Raw genomic sequence first — 19826 nt, forward strand, 5'->3', positions numbered from 1 at the left:
CAGGGAGGGTGGCCCGAGCTCAGCCACGGTGTGTTTTAGGGAGAGGATGCTGCCCATCCTGGGAATGAGGGCCGGTCCCTAAGTGCCTTGAACGTCACGTCAAGAAATCAAGCTTGCTGAAGGCAAGAGTGCCACTGAAGGGCCTTAGGCAGAAGGGTTTTGACAGTGTTTTAAAAGCCCCTCTGGGGAATGAACCGTTGGTGGCTACAAGAGTGGGCACAGGAAGCCCAATGAGGAAGCTGCTATGGTCTTCCAGCCCACAGGTGCCAGTGGCCCTGACCTGGGGACAGCGGGGCACAGTAAGGAAGGAGAGGAGACACAGGTGGGCTTGTGAAAGGAAACCCCTGTGTCTCCATGGCCCCAGCTCCAGCTCCCACACCCTCACACACCACTCGCCAGTCTGGCCCCCTCCTGGCTCCCCATTACATGCAAGACAAAATTCAAACTGCTGGCCTGGCCTCCCAGCTCACCTCCAACCCCTTACATGCTCCTTGTAGTTCCCATCTTTGGTTCCCTTTGTCTGCAGCACTCTGCCTGCCCACGGCCGCTCAATCTGCCTAGAGACCCCTACTCACCTTTCCTAGCTCAAACCAAACATCACTCCCTCCAAGAGGCCTGCCCCAGCCCCACAGGACTGACCATTTCCTTCCCCACTGCAGTGCCCTCCCGGAACCTGAAGCATTCAGCAAGGGAGGGAGGACCCAGCCCCATCGTATTTTTTTGAAAGCGCTTCAGCTGGGGGCTTTCAGCACCTTTGCTCAAAGTTGGGCAAGGAAGGGTCTGTTGCTACCATTGTTTTTGTGAAAGACAACAGAAGACAGAAAGGGTTAATACCAGATCAGCTGAGACACTGAGACCGGAGCTGGGGACCAAACCTGGGCACTTTCAGGGAACTGCCAGAGGAGTGGCATGTGGCATAGCAGGGGTTCTGCAGGACAGTCTGCCTCCTGCAGGAAAGGGAGGCCGTGCACTGGGGGCTCTGGAAAGACCCTGCGCAGAGTCGCATGCTGGGCATCCACCCTGAGCTGCCACCATCTACGCTGCCTTCCCGGCCAAGCCCCCAGTGACCAGCAAGGACCTGACATCACCAGGGCATCCAGGTGATCCTAGCTTTCTCCACGGCCCTGCCACCTCCCCAACTTCTCCGCGGCCCACGCTTCCTGTGCCCAACCTCGGCCCCACTGGGCTGCCTTTAGTTCTCCAAGGCAGGCTGGCCTCTCCCCAGAGCTCGTGCACACTTGTTTGCTCACCCTGACTTACTACTGTCCCCCACCACCCCTCAGGCCAGGTCACATGCCATCCTGTGTCCCGTAGCACCCAGTGCCTCCCCCTTTCGGGCCCACATTCCTGTTGGTCACCTTCCCTTCTGCCCCCCCAGCCCCTCCCACCACCCATAAAACCCACTGCCATCGAGTCGATTCCAACTTATAGTGACGTGACCCTACAGGACACAGCAGATCTGCCCCGCAGGGTCTCCAAGGCTGCAGTCTTTACGGAAGCAGTTTGCCACATCTCCCTCCTGTGCAGCCGTTCCACTCCAGGTTAACCTTTCAGCTAACAGCCCAGCTTAATCACTGTGCTATCAGGGCTCCTTCTCGCACTGCTGTCGCTGTCGAGTCAGGTCCGACTCAGCGACCCCTCCTTGGGTTTCCAAGGCGTTATCACTACGGAAGTAGATTGCCCAACCTTCCTTCCAAGGAGTGGCTGGTGGGTTTGAACCGCCAGCCGTCTGGTTAGTCATATGCCTTAGGCGCTAGGCCACCAGTGCCCCCCTTACACTGACTGGGAAAACCACATGGCCAGTTTCTCCGGAAGTGCTCTATGTCACGTGGCAGTGACAAGCTCAGCCTGGACTGGCCAGCATGTGTTAGGGGCAGGTTCTGTGAGGGAGACAGGTCTTCTCGCAGGACTCCAACTGTGCTATCTGAGGTGTAAGGCCCAACTTCCCAGGCCCCCAGGGAAAAGGACTAAGGGCTCTGCCCCTCCATATCATACCCTGTTTGGGGGCAGTGACGAGAGAACCCCCAGCAGATTTTGGGGTGATGAGAGCAGAGACCACATCCATTGCCCTTTCCCAGGCAAGACCCCAGAGCCAGGGTTTGTGGGACTGAGGTGGACTCTGAACTGGGGGAAACTGGATCTGCTGGGGCTAAGTTGCGGCTTTTTGCCAGCAGGGGCGCGCTAGAGAAACTGGGTGATTTACAGAAACTGCAAAAGAAAGGTTTCCTGTCCTGAGCCTCTGGCCTGAGAGGCATCCCGGCCCCACAGCCTGGCCTTCCTGCCAAGGGAGAGAGAGGAGGCGAGGCCAGAGGGGACTACAGTCTTTATTGCCTCTGCGCTGGGCTCCCAGGCTGCGGTTCAGAGGTCTCCAGGCAGCAGGCGACTCTGGGCCCAAATTATTGCTACTTGGCAAGGCCACCCGGGGGCTTCCTGTAGTGCCCTGAGTGTGGGTGGGATGTGAACATGCAAGTTCTATGCAAATGGCATGCAGACCAACCCAGCAGCTCCAGAGGTCTCTGGTCCAGCCATGCTGCTGGAGGAGCCTGGAGCCACCGGCCTGGGAGGGCAGTGGGAGCCGCCAGGTCCTTACCCCCACACAGCAGCGCGGTCTGGCTCTGCCTCGAGAGTCAGGGTTTGGGGTGGGGAGGTCCCTGAGCGTCAGCTCTGGTGCGGCCACTGGCTGGAGAGGAGCAGAAGCCTGGCCCCAAGACAACAGGAAGAAAGCAGGGTGCCCACGGGGCAGCCAGACAGACTGAGACCCAGAGAGAGAAAAGACTGCTCTGGGTCACACGCAGGGGCAGCAGCGCCTAGGCCGCCTGAGTCCAGAGAGGCCAGAAAGCCTCAGAGGCTAAAGCTACAAACAATAAGATACACTGATAAACAGAAAACAAGCCGCAGTCCCTGATCCCTGGGCTGAGTGACCCTCCAGCAGCCCGTCTAAAGGACGCAGCGTCCTTGGTCTTGTCCCTCAGAACTCGGTGCTGAGTTGGCCAGTCCAGAAAGCTCTAGGAGGAGGCAGGCAGGGCCCCAGGGTCCTTGGTTTGAGCAGGTCAGACTCAGTTATTATTCATAATCCACCAGGAGGCTGTGGGTCAGAGGGTGGGGAGTCAGGAGTCAGCAAGGGGCCACTGCCCACCCCAGGTCCCAGGACTGTGGCGAGGGCTGGGGCTGAGCGCACCTGGGAAGGACACAGTGGTGAGCGTGTCTGGAGCCTGCAGGTGGTCGATGAGGATGCGCTGGAAGGCCTTGCTGCAGGCCGACTGCTGGTGCCTGGGGAGGGTCGCAGGGTGCAGGGACTGAGACTGAAACCAGGGACTGGAAGACCAGGACCCGCTCCCCCTCCCACCCCAGGCCTGCTGGTCCCGTGCAGAACCTAGTCTTTCCTCATCCTGGCTCTGAGTCTCAGTTTCCTTCACTGGGAAACAGAGGTGATGGAGTGAGGCTTCAGTTCAGTAATGCACTCAGGGTGCTTGGCAGAGGGCACAGTTCAGGGATAGCAGTGAACGTTTCCTGGGTGTCTACTGGACATCTGACACTGTTCACTCAGTTCTTTACACATCATCACGTCTAGCCCATAGAAGAAACAGTTACCATGCTTATCTCAGAAAAGAGGGCACAGGGGCTCAGAGACTTAGATAACTCACCTGAGGTCACACAGTCAGTGAACGGGGCAGGCAGGATTTGAACCCATGCTTGTCTGACTCCAGGGCCCACTCTATAAACAGCTGTTACACCATCACTCATACCTTCTCCAGGAGGCCTCATCCCGCCAAAACTCATACAGGGTGAAGGAGGCATTGTCCAACGTCTTCTGTGCAGACACACTGTGAGGCCAAAGAGACGGCCAGGCCAGGCCCAGCCCATGGCTGCCTACCCAGCTGGGGGCCATCTAGCAGCAGCCCTGGCCCAGGAGGCCCAGCCCTAACACCCCTCCCTGCTTTGCCCTGCCCCCACCAGCCAGCCAGGACTCACTGCAGGCACTGACTCTGGGCCCCTGTGAAGTCCACGTAGCAGCACAGGGCACGGTGGAAGTCCTGCATGGCCTCCTCTGCCACCTGGACCTGCCTCTGGGCCATGAGGATGTGCTGGGAAGAGAGGCAGCACAGACTGCTGGCAGGGCGCAGGGTGCAGGGCGCAGGGCGAGGGACCCCTCCCTCCTTGACCTGCACCAGCCCATCTTCCCTGGGGTCGGGCTCCTGACCCCCACCTATCCTGCAACATCCCTGACTCCATCCTCCTCCCCATCTCCAAGGTGGCTGCCATGGTCCCTCTCGCTCTGCCGTATGCCACCACCTCCGCCTGCCCCCTCCAACTCTCCCATCCACAGTGGCCGCAGACCCGGCTGCAGGAATGCAGACGGGGAAAACTGATGCCAGAGAGGGGCAATGATTCCTGTCGGGTCACAGAGCAAACACCAGAATACGGCACCTGCCAGCCAGCCCTGAGCCTGAACAAGCCCAGCCTGGAGAGTGGGGCCACACCAGAGGAGGCGGACATGGGCACAAAGCAGGGGCTGGGTGAGCCGGTGGCACCAAGCACCTCCTCCCTTCATGAGCCCCCTGACCCAGGCCCCAGTCGCCTGCCACTTCTGGACTCACCGAGTCAGGCCCCTTGGCCAGCTCCTCTTCATACAGGGGCTCCAACAGGGGTGCCTGGGAGGGACAGAGTGTGGGCTGGGCCCCCGGCTCATGCCTGGCTTAGATGCACCCCAGGAAGGCCCTCTCTGCAGGGCATTGGCCACACGGCCACTCACCTTGCACTCAAGCTGGTCGATGAGCTCCTGGAGACGGTTGACCTGGAGCCGCCATTGCATCTCGGCCTCTGAGCTCCGCTCTGCAGGGAATGCCATGGGGGCAGTGAGGCATGGAGCCCTTCGGGTTGGAGGCCTCTTGGGATGAACTGAGAGAGGAATAGAGGGGGGCACTAGGGGCAAGGGGTATGCAGTGCCCACCCGGGACCCTCCTCGCCCAGGCCTCCCACCCTGCACAAGCCCCACCTGTGTCGGAGGAGCTGGACCAGGTCGGTGACCGGCTGATACCCCTCGCAGCCCTGCGTCCTGCCCGCCGGCTGCCACGCGGCCTACTCAGCACCTCTACACTCTCTTCATCCAGCCTAGGGGGAAACAGGAGGTCAGCTTATGGCCCCGAAACCCACAGGGCCAAGGACTGGGCCCCCAGGACAGGACCAGGCCTAGACGGGGCAGGACTAGCTTCTTAAGACATTCAATCTCAAAGCCAGCCATCTCCTCTCACCCCCTTGTGGCCTCCCCGCCCAAGGACATGGGCTCCAGGATGCTGGAACTAGAGAAGGTGGTGAAGGCTGAGGACTTGGAACGTGGGGACAATGGGCATTCATGTCTGGACCCTGAGGTTGGCGAAGGGCCCCCCTCACATACCTCGGGCCAAGGGCCTGGGCCTCCAGGGTGTCTGACGCCCCCTCCAGTGAGGTCTGCAGGGCTTGCAGCTGGCCCACTGTCTCCCGCAGCAGGAAGCGTGTCACAAACTGCTCCACCTTGGAGGCCCGCTCATACTCCTGGGGGCGGAGGAGGCAATGGTCCACATCCCCATCCCAGGGCATATATTTCTGAAGGAGGTGCCCCTGGCCCCCATCCCTCTACCATGTAAAGAGCAGACAGGATGAGAATCTGATACAAGCAGGAGGGCTCTGAGACTCAGGGGTGGGAGGAAAGGAGGGCCTGGACCCCTTCTACTCTGAGCTCCGTCCCCCTCCAGGGAGATGCGGGGCCGACTCGCAGGGAGACATCTGCCAGCTAGGATGCCTGACTTCTCTGAGGGACTCAGAGAAGACTTCCTCTCCCTCCGGGCCCTTACCTTCAGCACTGCTACAGCCCATGGGCCCCAGGACACAGCCAGGCTTGGGTAAGGGCAGGTCACAGGGCATCCAACAGCCAACGTGAACACACAAGGCAAATGATAGTATAACATGGCCTCATACCCACCCGCTAACCTCAAACTCACATTTGTACGCTGCTTCATTCATTCACGCAACAGACACCTATTGAAGACCAGGAGCTACAGATGGAAGGCAGTCACTAACTTCACACCCAGATACACCAGCAACTCACTTCAACCAGCACCATCAGCCTCCCTCAGCCCCTCCCAAGGTGGGCAGGGTGGCAGGGAAGCCCACTATATGCCAGGCCCTGCGCTGCCCATTCTGGGAGACTCCCTTCATTTCTGTGCCTCAGTTTCCTCATCTATAAAATGGTGATGATAATACCCATCTCACTGAACTGTTGAAAAGACTTGGCCCAGTGCTTGGCCCATACATTCTTGATACAAGAAGAACTGTCATTACTTGTATTATCAAACATAATAGTAACAAACAACCCATCCACTTGTACCTCCAAAAGTCACAGAGTTTCTGGGATGGAGCCCTAGTTCAGGTCCCTCTCTCTGCAAGGAGGTCCCAGAGGCAACATCCACCAATGGCTTCATCTCCTGATGGTGACCTGCCTCAGCTCAGCCACCAGACGGGCACCTTCCTGGGCCAGGCTTGTGAGTTGGGAGGCAGGGACAGAGGCGAGACTGAATCTTCCCAGATGAGCCAGTGGTTTTTGTCCCGTCTCCGAGCCCAGTCTCCAGGTTTGCTGGCCATGCTCTGAGCTCCCCGAAATCCTTCCCATCAATTCCCTTTTCTGGCACCTATGATGATTGATCAGTTTCTGTTGCTTGCAACCAAAGAAGCTAGCTGACACAAGCACCCAGTCTGTGCCAGGCACCGTTCCAAGCACAATCTCATTTATTCTTCATAACAACCTCCTAGAGCCACAACTGACTCTGTTCCGCAGATGAGAAGATTGATGCCTTCAGGTTGATTACACTGGCCAAGGTCATACAATTAGTAAATGGCAGAGCCAGGACTCAAATCCCTACTCACCACTAAGCACCCTACAAGCATTACCTCTTTTATGATCATTGGGCCAGGAGCAGCCATAGACAAGATTCACCTGTGGGTTCTAGGAGGCACTCGGAGCCTGGAGCTGGTGAGGTCCACCCATGAGGTCACAATGCGGCCTCCCTAGGGCGGGGCAGAGCCAGGCCTTTGCCAGGGGTGGGGCAGAGGTGGTATGGGTAATAGCCCACAGTGGTGAGTGGCCTTGCCATGGGAAACAACAGTTCCCACAAGAGGACCAAGATGCCCAAGCAGGCCTGTAAGGAGAAGCCACCTGACACGGACAAGTCCTGGCAGAAGCAGTTCTTCAACCACCTCAAGTGGAAGAAGTCTAATGTAAGTGTCCAGTGCACAGTGGGCAGTCAGGGGAACCTGGACGGGTGGGCAGGAGGGAATGCTGGGAATGTAGGCGTCATGGGCAAAAACCCTAGCACCATAGGAGAGGCCAGGGATCCTTACTGGGGTTCCCAGGAATCTACTTGAGTGTGGATGATGGTTCTAGAAGCCGAGAGGGGAAGACAGAGATCCCAGAAACCAGGAGGAGGGACAAGAATTGGGAGCCCAGAAGAGTGGGCAGGAAAAGGCTTCTCCTACCCCTCCTCAGTACCATTGGGCCTGTGGGTACCGGGAATTCCTTCATGCTCGCTCCCACCTCGCCAGTCTCCAAACATGCTCCTTTCGCCTCTTCAAGGGGGCAGGGGTCCTGGACACTGGGCTGGGGTGGGTGAGAGTTCCTGGCATCAAGGATGGGAGAGAGGCAGGGAGCCCATAAACGTGAGCAGAGAGGGGTCTCGGGAGGTAGACCTGGAATGGGTGAGGGTTTGTAGGGGTGGACATCAGGTACGGTGGGTGAGGGTCCCCCGCCACGCAGGGGAGACTGCTTCTCCAGGGTCTGGAAGGTGGGATCCCCGGAACATGCGAGGGTGGTGTGGGCTCGGACACCTGGAGGGACAGGCTCCTGGAAGCTAGAACCCGGGTGGGTTAGGGACCCCGGGAGGAGACGGGACGGGTCCCAGGTCGTGGGCTCGGCCACGCAGGCTCTTGTTCCCCTCACGTCCCCGTTCCCCAAGAGCAAGATTGTATTGCTTTTCCAGCTGGACAAAAGGCAGCCGCCGGCCGAGGTGGCGACAGGCCCCGGCGCGCGGACTAGACGCTCGGGGGAGGCCGCGACTGGCCCTGCAGGGGACTGCCAGGCGGTTCCGCCCATGCTGCTAGGAGCCGGCGACAGCGCACTCTCCCCGAAGACGAATGAGATGCTGATCTTGGTGCTGCTACTGCTGCTGGACGCGCGGATGCAAGCGGAAGGGCTCCGCGCGGCGGCCGAGGGCGGCGCCGGCGCGGAGGGCGGGGCCCGGACCGAGGCGGCGCAGAGTTGGCCCCGCCTCTTCGAGCCCCTGCTGGCCGCGAGCGAGGCTGACAGTGAGGCCGCAGGGCAGCCGCGCAAGTGGTGTCGCTGCCCGCACCGGCGCCTCTGAGCACCCAGCTGGTTCCCCAGCCCGGGACCGGCCCAATAAAGAGCGCATAGCAACCCTGGCGCCTGCTAGCTCTGTCTGAGGTGTTGGGGCACCGAGTCAGAGAGGGAACTGAGGCCCAGAGCGGACAGGGATGAACTGGACGTTTCTGAAGACAAAGCTACAGCCTAGTTTGGAGTCAGGACTGCCTTCACCTTCTCCCTTCCTTGTGACTCAAGGGTCACAACCCCTCACCAGAGATGGGCAGGGAACACCCATGCCACAGTGGAGGGAGGCTGTTTCGGGTCTGCCCTCCCCAAACCCTGGTCAGATCCCTCCAGATCTGCAGGCCCCAGGAAGGTGGGTTTGGGCAAACCCAAGCCTGGCCACCCGGAGAGGGGTGCTCCTCCTGGCAGAGGGCTGGCCATTTCCAAGAGTTCCAAGGATTCCAAAATATGTTTTAGGCAGAGGGAGGGATTCCAGGCAAACAGCCACGATTCTAGGGAGGAACTGTGAAGGTACTTACAGTCCTACTAGTGGAGCCTGACACTCAGACTCTGTGACTGCACCCCAGAGCAGAGGCCCCAGGCTCTGGGCTCCCCCCAACTCCTACTACACTCTGTTGGTAACCCCCAAGCCCTGAGACTTCTCCAAGTCAAATTCAGCACTTGTCCCCCAACCTACCCTGTTGCCCACATTGCAGCTAAAGGCTCCTTCCAAACCACTTGTCTATCCAGGGCAGGTCACTCCCCTGCTAGTAAGTTTCCACTGCCTCCCCCTCCACACACACAGAGAGAAAAGCCCAACATATTGGGATGTGGAGGCCCAGTTCCCAGCATGTCTTCTCTAGGACCTCTCAGGGCCTGCTACCTTCGCCCCTGCTCTGGCCATATTGCCTCTGTGGTCTCCAGCGTGAGGCTCTCCTCCCTAAATCATCCGTGAGAAGCCTGGCCTACTTTCTGTGTGCAGGACCCAGCTGCTTCGCCTCACTCTCTTGGGCCCTAAGCCAGCTCCAGACCCCAGTGCTGCCCCAGCCCTGCCAAAGCTACAGGCTTCTTTCCCACCACACACTGGTGACCCCCCTCAGGATGACAGACCCCTTTGGACGCAGCAGGGGTGAGAAGGTCCCAACTCACTACAGCCAGAGGCACAGCTTCTGCTCAAAATTCTCTTTTATCATTCGACCCAACATCCCCGCCACATTGTCTGGAGCAGCCTGGAGCCTGTCCGACCCATAGCATCTCCCCTACTTTTTGTGAGAACTCTTCCCTACTATCCATATGGTTACACTCAGGGCTACTATGTTCATCGCTGTGGCCACGCCCCTTGACTATGCTTGGTTGGCCCATACTGGTCCCATCAGCCCATTCTCTGTGACTAATTCAGAAGCGATAAGAGGCCATATTTTCTACATGAATATCCACAGACGCAAGCCTGTCTTTAGAAGACTTTTTAAAAAGAAAAAAAAAAAGTGCGCATGCTGGGTTCCCTACAGCCATGTGGTCAGGCCCTTTCCAGTCTGTTCCTGGGGTCTGATTTCACCTTTGCCCTTGGTATCTATAAGACATATAAGATCTTTGTAAATAAAACCCCAGTTTTTACTTAAGCCCACCTGAGTGGGTCTTTTACCTGCAACTGAAATTGTCGCAAACGAATAGTAAGTGGTCTCTTTCCTGTAAGGATTATGACCACCTGTTGGAGGAAGACACTGGGCCCAGAAAGGTTGAGATTTGCTCAGGGTTGCACAGTGAGTCAGCTTCAGACTGACACAGGCTCAGGTCATGTCCACACATGGACGCCAGAAGGTTAAAGCTTTAATGTTGGCTGCCTGGACCTCTCAGGTCTCAGCACACAGAGCTCCTCAGAGTGGCTGTAGATCTGCGATCAAAAGGTTTCTCTTCAGCATTGGAAAGGGACAGGCCACACATGTGGCCAGAGCACATCAGATGACCTGAAGTGGTTTAAAGAAGGAATCGGATTGGGTTTGCTGGGCAGGAGCGGCCAGACCCTTGGGCCACGATCACTGCCCTTCTGTGACAAGAGGAAGGATGGGTCCAGGAAACTTTCTTGGGGGAGGGGGCTGTGGAAGCACAGCTGGTGCTGAAGACTGAGGTCACAATGAGTCCAATCCAAGTTCTTTTCTTCCTTCTCTGGCCATCCTTCCCACCTCCACAACCAAGCACTACTTCGGCCAAGCCCAGGTAAGAGGTGCCAGGAGACCACCTGGGGCTCAAGGGTTGGGTTAGACTCCTGGGTCCCCAAGGGGTGATGCATGTGCAGAAGGCCTTGCTAAGGACCCCATCATTCTCAGAGCTCTGCTGCTGCGCTGGCAGCTTCTCAGAATCTAAAACGATTCTGTCTCTTTTATCACCCACTTCAGCAGGGGCTGAGAGGGCAGGGCCAGAAGTGACTCTTGAAAGAAGTGAAGCAGAAGTGACTCTTGAAAGAGACAGAGTGGCGCGGTGCATAGCAGCTGGAGTCCTGAGCCCAAAGAACTCGCAGAGTACAAGAGGCGAAGAGACCCACACTTTAACCAGAGGCAGGGCTTCAGGTCTCGGGGTGGAGCCAAGAGCCAAGAGCTGAAAAGGAGATCCAGAAGTGAGAAGAGACTCGGAAGAGGTCCAGACTGAACGGGGTAGCTTTTATCCAGCCCAGAAAAGGTAGTACTTAGGCCCACCCAAGAGGCAGAGCCAAGAGCTAAAAGGTAGAAGCTTTATCTAAGCCGGCGGAGGCGGAGTCTCAGGCAGACAAGATACAAGAGGGGCGGAGTCCGACTCCAGGGGGCGGGGCTCAGGGCTGACTCTTCCAAGCCGCGGACAGAGAAGGCGGAGCTGGGCTTCGCCCCTGGGAAGCTGCACCCTCCGCCGCTGGGCGGGGCCTGTCCGGAAAGTGGCGTCCACGTGCGGGGTCCGCGGGCTGCCCGCGCGGGGCCGCATCGCGGTGGTGGTGGACCAGGGCTCCGGTTTCACCAAGGCGGGCTTCGCGGGCGAGCACAAGCCGCGCCTGATGCTGAAGAGCTCCAGCCTGGTGCCCAGCTGGGACCGACCCGTGCTGCCCGGCGCGCCGGGCTGCGAGCTGGCCGGCGGCGTGGCACGAGCGCACCCCATCAAGCACGGCGTGGTGGTAGACTGGGAGGCGTTGGAGGGGCTGTGGGAGCGCCTGCTGGTGGGCGGCCTGCGGGTTTGCCCAGACCAGTGGCCCGTGCTGGTAAGCGACTCGCCGTCGGCGCCGCCCGGAGGCCGCGAGAGGGTGGCGGAATTGCTGTTCGAGACGCTGGCAGTGCCCGCGTGCCACATGGCCAGCACCGCGTTGTTGGCGCTCTGCTCCACCGGCGCCCTCAGCGGGCTGGCGGTGGAAGCCGGCGCGGGGGTGTGCCACGCCACGCCCATCTACGCGGGCCACTCCTGGCAGGAGGCCACCTTCCGGCAGGAGGTGGCAGGCTCTTCTCTGTCGCGCTACCTCCGGGAGCTGCTGGTAGCAGCGTGCCCGGACCTCCAGCTGCACAGCCTGCCCCGCAAAGCCATCACACAGCTCAAGAAGCGCTACTGCTATGTGTCGCTGGACTTCGAGGGAGACCTCCGGAACCCTGCCCGCCACCAGCCAGCCAGCTTCTTCCTAGGCAGTGGGCGCTCCATCCACCTCAGCAGTGAGCGCTTCCGCTGCCCCGAGCCCATCTTCCAGCCGCGTCTGCTAAGCCTGACTGAGCCGGGACTGCCCGCACTGGCCTTTCGGGCACTGCAGAAGGTGCCCGCGACACTGCGAAAGCGGCTGGCCGACACCGTCGTGCTGGCCGGCGGCTCCACACTTTTCCCTGGCTTCACTGAGCGCCTGGACATGGAGCTGGAGGCCCAGTGCCGGCGCCACGGCTACGGGGCGCTGAAGCCACGCCTGGTGGCTACGCCTGGGCGCGCCACAGCTGTGTGGACAGGTGGCTCCATGGCGGCTTCGCTGAGCTCCTTCCAACGCCGCTGGATGACCCGGGCCATGTACCAGGAGTACGGCTCCAAGCTCGTGCACGAAGTGTTTAACTAAGTCAAGTTCGACTGGAGGGGGTGGAGCCATGGAAAGGCACTGGCCGGGCAGAGCTGCAGCTGTCAGACGCACCGGTGATAGATAAAGAGTCTAAAGAGTTTGAAGCTGGCAGTCATGGCGTGGTGATGGGCCACTCCCTGTCCCTCCCTGTTCGTGGAGGTGGGGGGCCTTTGGGGTCCTCAGCTTTGATCTGCAGATTGAATCCTCCCTAACTAGTCCCAGTCCAGCTGCCCACCACTAAGGCCCTGTTTCTATGGCAACAAGACAGGCAGTTGCAGGCACTGGTGTGCAGGCCACAGCTATGTAAGTCCCAGCAACACACCAACCCCCTCATCATGTAAGGGTAACCCATCAGAAAGCCATTGCATCCCAAGGGAAAGCAACCAGAAGGGGAAGCCCTATCCCCACCTGTATCCTCAGGTCACTGGCAACTCTTAGGGCCTCAGTTTCTGCTTCTCTAAAGTACAGACTCAAGCATAATCCCAGGCCTGCCCACTGCTCCCTCCTGCCCCCTGTAAGGGCTGTAAGACAAAGGGAGGTGGGGACATTGCCTTAAAAGGAACATTCGAACGGATGGGCAGCTTGTGGCTATTTTGAAGTCACCACCCAAGAGCCTGGAGCCGTTTATGCTCGTGCACACACACGTGTCCACAAACACGTGGGTGCACGCGTGCCTGACTGCTCACGAATGCCCTCAGGCCAGGCTCCCCCACCTGCTAGCTTCCAAGCACCAGCATGGGCCTGTGGATGTGTGCGAGCAGGGGCCCTGCCTGCCAGCCCATTCCTGCTGGGTTTTGTACCCCACAACAGTTGGATCTGACCCAAGAATAAAAACAGCAACAGCCACTCCAGGTACTAAGTGCCTACTGTGTGCCAGGCACAGTTCTGGGTGCTAGGAATAGAGCAGAGAACAAACAGACAAAAATCCCTGCCTTCATTCTCATTTAATTGTTGCAACAAATGCATGGTGCTACCCTCTATTTGTATCCCCATCTTACAATGAGGAAACAGACCCAGAGAGGTAAAGGTGCACAGCGAGGGGAGCCAGGATTCAAACCCAGGCCCCTAGCTCCACAGCCCTGAGCCACGACAGTGGAGGTTCCCATGGCACGGCAGTCACCCCTGCCCTCACTTCTCCCATCATCCACCCCTGCACTCACCTGTTTGGTGGTATCCATGGCTGTGAGCACCGCATGGTTCAACGACTCCAGCGCAGCCAGCACGGGCCGGTAGACACCCAGGTGTTCTGAAAAGTAGTCTGTGGACAGAGGAGGTGCTCAAGGGTTCCCCCACCCATCTGTCAAACTTTCCCCAAGTCTGGTTGCCTGGAATTCCTGGCCCAATCTATACTCAGCAGCCAAGCAGGTCCCATATCCTGAGCTCAGCCCATTCTGTCCTATCAAGGACCAGTCACAGCATCTTCACACCCAGGGGTCCCAGGAGACAAGAGGCCCTGTGGACCTACTCACCACACAGTTTCTCTGTTTCCAAGTTGCTGTAAGGAAAAGAGAAGGTGCCCTTCAGGGACTTGGACTTGGACCTGGTGAGTGGTGGTTTGAGGCCACTGTGTCCCCCTGCCCCTGCCCAACAAGGAAGCAACTTCTGCCTCCACTCCAGGTTAAGTTGCTCAGTGGGCAGGGGGCACTGAGGCCCTGGGGGCAGGGAGTAAGGGTACTGCTGGCCCCCTCAGAGAAGGCACTGACGCAGACTCGCTTCTGGCCCCCAAGGAGACCCCAGGCGGGGGGAGAGAGATGTAGACAAAGGCCAGAGAGGAGTGGTCAGAGCTGTGAAAAGGAAGCCAGGTGGAAAGCCCAGGGGAGGCACAGGGAAGTACTTGATAAGTGAGGGGTGAGGGAAGGCTCTCTGGAGGAGGCGCTGAAGAATCAGGTGTTTGACTTGAGTCTCTGGTCATGGAGGGGAAGCAGTGGAGACAAAGGATCCAGCCCAAGTTTCAAAAAAGGGAAGGGCACGGGAGCCTTGAATGCTGACCCAGAGAACCTGGCATTTCCCGAGCAGGTACAGAAAGCCGTGGGAGGCAGCTGTCTGCCCATCCACCCACGTGAGGAAGCCGAGGCACACAGGTGTGGGAACACCCATGGGGAGATGCGTGTGTGTTCATGCACCTGCGTTCATGGGTGGAAGCAGGCGGGGCCCCAGCTGTCCCCAGGCATCCTCTGGTCCCCATGAGAAGTGGGAAAGGGGGGTGCCTGAGGATGAGCCACGGGTGGTGACTCAGGCCTAGCTATTTTGGGGTCCCATCTGGAAGCAGAGTGGTGGGCAAGGCTGGTGCCAGGAAGGAGGCGGGTGGGTGGGAAAATCTGGCACACCTCTCCTTGGCCCCACCAGTCCCCTCCTGTCCTCGATAAGGAACCAAGGCAGCAGGGGACACAGTGGGGCTTGGACAACCTGGCCTCGCACTCACTCACAGCTCAGCCGTGCCGCCTCTCACTCACTCAGTGGGATGCCCGTCGATGCCGATGAACAGTTCCCGCAGCTCCCCTGGGCTGAGCACCCCATCAGCGAAGTAATTCTGGAATTCTTCAAATGAGAGCTTACCATCATCTGGGGTGGGAGACAGGGAGCAGAGTCAGGACCCCCTGGTCCCTGGCTGCACCCCTGCTACCAGGTCTAGGCCCCCCAAAGGCTTTGTGTCATCTCATAACCACCCAGCCAAGTGGAAAGGGATTCTGACCTCTGTGGGGACCTGCCCGTTGGGGACAGAAGAGCTAGGGCCCCCAGAGGTGCCCAATGAAGGCAGCAGGGCCTACTCAAGGGACAGGACACTATGCACATAGCATTGGGTAGGAACTCAATAAATGTTTGTCAGTGAAGAAATGAAGGAGCAGCCTGGGACTAGCCAAAGCATGCAGGAGGTGTGGAGCCGAGTCCCTGCTGCATGTGCTGGCCAGCCTCACTCCAAGGTGGAGGAAACGCTGTGCTCTGGGAAGACCCAGGACTTCACAGAGAAGACCTTCACGTGAGCTCTTCCTAATACTGGAGCTTCTATAAGCAGCAGCAGACTGGCTCAGGAGGGAATGAGCTCCCCATCACAGGGCGCATGTGAGGAGAGGCAGAGCATGCTTGAGTGGTGTTAAGAACTGAACTGTATCCCCCAAAAATACGTGTTGTAAATCCTAACTGCTATGCCTATGGTTGGGAGCTCTGGTAGCACCGTGGCTAAGGCATTTGACTGCTAACCAGAAGGCTGGCGGTTCAAACCCACTGCCAGCCACTCCTCGGAATGAAGATGGGGCAATCTACTTCTGTAGTGATACTGCCTTGGTAACCCAAGGAGGGGTCACTATGAGTCGGGTCCGACTCGACGGCACATAACGACAACAACAACATGCCGATGGTTATACAGGTATGTGTCACCTAATGTCCATATGTTTTGTGAAAAAGGACATTAAGTGCTTTGAACACTGCAAATACATGAAAACCAATGGAAGCCCGTTTCCAGTTGCTGCTGCTGCTGCTGGAGCTGCTGGAGCAAGAGCTGTGGCTGAGAGGGCGGGGCCAGGAGCAGCTGGGAGGCGGCAAGTGGGGAGGGAGTGCCGTGTGGCCTGCCCCACTCACTGTTCTGCCTGCCCACCTGACACAACCCATGAGCCATGACTATCCCACCTGTGGTCCAGTGCTACCACAGTCTAGGTCTGAGGTCTTTAGAGCATGGGGGGGGGGGACCCACTGCCATCAGGTTGATTCAGACTCATAGTGACCCTACAGGCCAGAACTGTGCCATATGGTTTCCAAAGCTGTAATCTTTATAGAAGCAGACTGCCACATTTTTCTCCCATTTAAAACCACTGTTGTTGTTATTATGTGTCATCGAGTCGGACGCGACTCATAGTGACCCCTCCTTGGGTTTCTGAGGCAGTATCACTACAGTAGATTGCCCAACCTTCCTTCCAAGGAATGGCTGGTGGGTTTGAACTGCCAGCCTTCTGGTTAGCAGTCAAATGCCTTAGGCACTATGCTACCAGAGCTCCTCTTAAAACTATTAGGGGAGAATAATATACAAAGAGAGAGCCTCTTCCCCTTTTAAAGCAAAAAAACAAACCTTATGGGACCATAGATGGATACCTGTAATCCCATTTGGGAATGGGCTGTCTTTATGTGAACGAGGCACGATTACTGTAGGATGTGTTTTGAGTCCATCTCTTTTGAGATATAAAAGAGATGAAACAAGCAAGCGAGAGAAGCAGAGATGAAGACTGATACCAAGCCATATGGAGATCTCCAAGCAACCAGGAAACTGAAGGGACAAGGACCTTCCTCCACAGCTGACAGAGAGAGAAAGTTTCCCCTAGAACCAGGACCCTGAATTCAGACTTCTAACCTCAGCTGTGAAAAATAAATTTCTTTTTGTTAAAGCCATCCACTTGTGGTATTTCTGTTATAGCACACTAGGTAACTAATACAAGTGGCACGGTCAAAGAACCTGGAGATTGGGCCCCAATGATGTGTAAGGTCGCTAGCCAGATGGCAGGAGGAGGCAGAGCTGACGGAGGGTTTGAGCCTCACCAGAGAGAATTGCCTGATCCAAATAAGACCATGTGGGTCGGGACAGACATCATCTCCACCAACTTTAAGAGACTCAAGGAGAAAGGGCAAGAGGTGGGGCACATGATCCCATCTCAGGGAAGATGAAACAAACACAAAAGGACATGAAGACCCCAGAGGGGAGTGAGCTCAAAGCTGATTGGCTGCCTCAGCTCAGACTCTCAATTGGCCAATCAGGGCACAATGTGTGGCTCTGAGTTGTCTATGGACATCACCCTGTTGCTTGCTGGGCTTCCTAAGGGTTCCTGCTTTAGCTTCCAAGGCTTTCCCAGATCAGGGTGTGAAGAGGCCAAGGGCCTAGGGAAGGACAAGCTGACTCCCTGGACACTGGATACTGCTTCCCAAAGGCCGGGTTTGTTTCATTCAAGCCCTCCCTGGGTCCAGATAGTTGGTTCATAAGCAAAGTTCAAAGCAAGCCCTCTAAAAAATCTAACAGTAAAATCCCCCTCAGGGCCTCATGGGCCTAGCTGGTGGTTGTGAGACAACACAAACTCAAGGACCAGAAGCACCCATCACTGTCCAGGGCACTCCGACAGTAAGCCCACCTTCCCCTGGTCAAACATTTCTTCCTCCTTGCATCCTGCAAAAGTTGGCTCAACATAGCACTTCCGGGAAGGGTGCCTTGCTTGATTCTCCTGATTCAGGCCTCCCCAAGATTTGTCTCCACTCTAGATGGTGCCTCGTAATCCCCCAACCTTCCTCTGGGCTTCCCTGATGTTCCCTCTCTACCCCCCACCATGGGGACCCAGAGGAAGCCACACTCACCATTCTTGTCTGCTCTTCGGAAAACCTAGAGAACAAAGAGTTGTGGGTGGCAGTTGTGAGTGGGGCCTAGAACGCAAGAGGCCCTCGCCCAACCCGACCACAGGGCCACAGCTGGCCTGCCTGCCCCCTGCCTTGTCTTTCCTCCTGCCCAGCCTGATCCTGACCTCCGCTCCCGGCTCTCCCAGCTCGGCTCTGCAGGAGCTTCTCCAGCAAGTAGGGGGTGCAGGAAGAGCACACAGCAGGTCCCATTGCTTGCTCACTTCTCCTTCAGAGCCTGGCCTCATGGGGGGTGCTCCAGGCCAGCTCCCTGCACCCCCACATCCTACACCCAATCAGCCAGAACTCCAGTGCATCAGCCCCTGGCACGGTCCCAGCCTGAGGAAGGTTGGGGAGATGGGCCAAGATGCAGAGCCCGAGGATCCTGGGCACCCATCGCAGACCTGAACCCCAAACTCTGCAATATGGCCTTGGTACACTCCAGACCCTGCCCTCTCTGGGCTGTTTCTGAGTGCTCGGTGAAGACCCTGATCTGCAGGGCAGTGACTAGACCAGTTTTCTCAAGAGTATGATGAGGGAGCAGCCTGCAGTCAAGCCTTCTAGAGCGCGGCCGACTCAGTGGGAGGGCCTTGGGCGGGCATGTATGTTCAAGTGGGAGTGAGGGGTGAAAGGTGAGGGCAGACAGACTGTATTCAGGAGCAGAGATGAAGGGCAATAGAGGTGGTGAGGAAAAAGCAGAGTCAAAATAGTCTCTGCCTCTTCCAGGGACCAGAGACTCCCAAAGCAGCCCAGCAAAGGGATGACCAGAAGGCCACAGCAAGGAGGGACAGGCCAAAGTCGGAACACAGAACTTTCATCAGGCTTCCAGTCCTGAATGCTTTCACAGGGACAGTGAGATCCAGAGATGACTCTAACCCCTAGCCAGACACCTAGCTCAGAGAAGGTCTGCCATTGGCAGAGGATCACACAGCAGCCCAGTGTGGCCTGGCGGATGTAACAGCTAGAGATCCTGGGGAGAAAGGTGCAAAGCTGGAAATCAGGGCACCTAGGATCATCCCCTAGAGTGCCCTTGCCTCCATGTGACCTCAGACACGTCCCCAACCCCCCAGGCCTTGGTTCCCACATCTGGGGAGCAGGGAGATCAAGTCCCTTTCAGCCAGGATGGAGGATGTGGTCAAGGTGCTGAGTCACTGGGGGCAGTGGGGACGGGGCAGGAAGCTCTGAGAGGAGGGGGCGGGAGGGAGCTGGGACCGGGCTAACAGTGAAGGTGGAGGGCAGGAAGGGGCTCAGGGCAGTGACTGAGGCACCGCCATGCTGTTGTATGGGGCTGCCAAGGGTAGGTGCAGGGTCACTGCCACCCATGGGAGGGATGCCCAGACCACAGAGGATGGCTGTGTGCAGCCCTGACCGACTTTGGGACCCACAGCCCCTGGGTCAGGCTTTAGGGGTTCTGAGGTCAGCATCAGAGCAGGACGTGAGGAGGCTGATGTGGCCCCAGGCTCCCCTGCCCTAGTACAGCCCAGCCTGGGACTGCCATAGGGTCCCGTGAAGGCTTCTGCGATCAAACGTTTACAGCCTCCAACCCCACTGGACACACAGACGAGGTGTGGGTAAGAACAGGGAGCAACAGGGGCAATGACCGGAGACAAGGAGAGATAAGAGAGGCAGAGAGAGAGACAGAGAACAGATGACACAAAGGAAGACAGACAGGAATACTGGAGACGTACGGAAATACACCGCGGGGTCGGCGAGAGACCTGGAAGGACGGACACTGACAGCGACAGAGACCGGGAAAAACACGGTAAGAGAGACGCACAGACGGGGACACGGGGAGACACTGAGCGACACAGAGCCCCAGCGAGACACAGGGAAAGAGACACCTCGAGAGACAGAAACAACCCGGGGCCACAGCGCCCACGCCCGCGCCCCACTCACGTCCTGGAACAGCGCGTGTCCGGCGGGCCCCGATCTGGCGGGCCCGGCGTCGGGGGCGGGAGCGGGGGCCCGCAGGCGCTCAGGCGCGGGCGGCCGGAGCAGGCACACGGTGAGGAGTCCAGCGCACGCCATGGCGACGCCACCCGCTGCACCCGGGCTCGGCTGCGG

The 19826-nt window shown here is 58.1% G+C and overlaps 2 protein-coding genes across 2 annotated transcripts; one reads left to right on the plus strand and one right to left on the minus strand.

Moving 5' to 3' along the window:
• Positions 1 to 3056: 3056 nt before the first annotated feature.
• Positions 3057 to 19790, minus strand: NECAB3 (N-terminal EF-hand calcium binding protein 3). The gene is made up of 13 exons (XM_007934568.2): positions 19659 to 19790; positions 17727 to 17751; positions 14852 to 14960; positions 13868 to 13893; positions 13559 to 13656; positions 5396 to 5532; positions 4997 to 5112; positions 4754 to 4833; positions 4599 to 4652; positions 3973 to 4085; positions 3747 to 3824; positions 3179 to 3270; positions 3057 to 3085 (listed from the first exon to the last, which is right to left on the minus strand). The coding sequence occupies exons 1-13, from the start codon at positions 19788 to 19790 to the stop codon at positions 3057 to 3059; spliced, it is 1089 nt and encodes a 362-aa protein (XP_007932759.1).
• ACTL10 (actin like 10) lies at positions 11367 to 12398 on the plus strand. Its single transcript, XM_007934567.2, has one exon. It carries the CDS (start codon positions 11373 to 11375, stop codon positions 12396 to 12398), a length of 1026 nt encoding a protein of 341 aa, XP_007932758.1. The 5' UTR covers positions 11367 to 11372.
• Positions 19791 to 19826: the final 36 nt, after the last annotated feature.

The sequence above is a fragment of the Orycteropus afer genome, unplaced genomic scaffold (assembly GCF_000298275.1).
Source record: "Orycteropus afer afer isolate SDZICR_OR568_19922 unplaced genomic scaffold, OryAfe1.0 scaffold00020, whole genome shotgun sequence".
Classification (NCBI taxonomy): Eukaryota; Metazoa; Chordata; class Mammalia; order Tubulidentata; family Orycteropodidae; genus Orycteropus; species Orycteropus afer.

Bases quoted from the DNA above. Each gene is read 5' to 3' on its own strand.
- NECAB3 (XM_007934568.2), bottom strand. From the start codon at position 19,790: ATGGCGTGCGCTGGACTCCTCACCGTGTGCCTGCTCCGGCCGCCCGCG. The intron at 3,825-3,972 runs GTGAGTCCTGGC...TTGGCCTCACAG, and splicing joins GCCCAGAGTCAGTGCCTGCA to TGTGTCTGCACAGAAGACGT. The intron at 3,086-3,178 runs GTGCGCTCAGCC...TCTGACCCACAG, and splicing joins CACCACTGTGTCCTTCCCAG to CCTCCTGGTGGATTATGAAT.
- ACTL10 (XM_007934567.2), top strand. From the start codon at position 11,373: ATGCTGAAGAGCTCCAGCCTGGTGCCCAGCTGGGACCGACCCGTGCTG.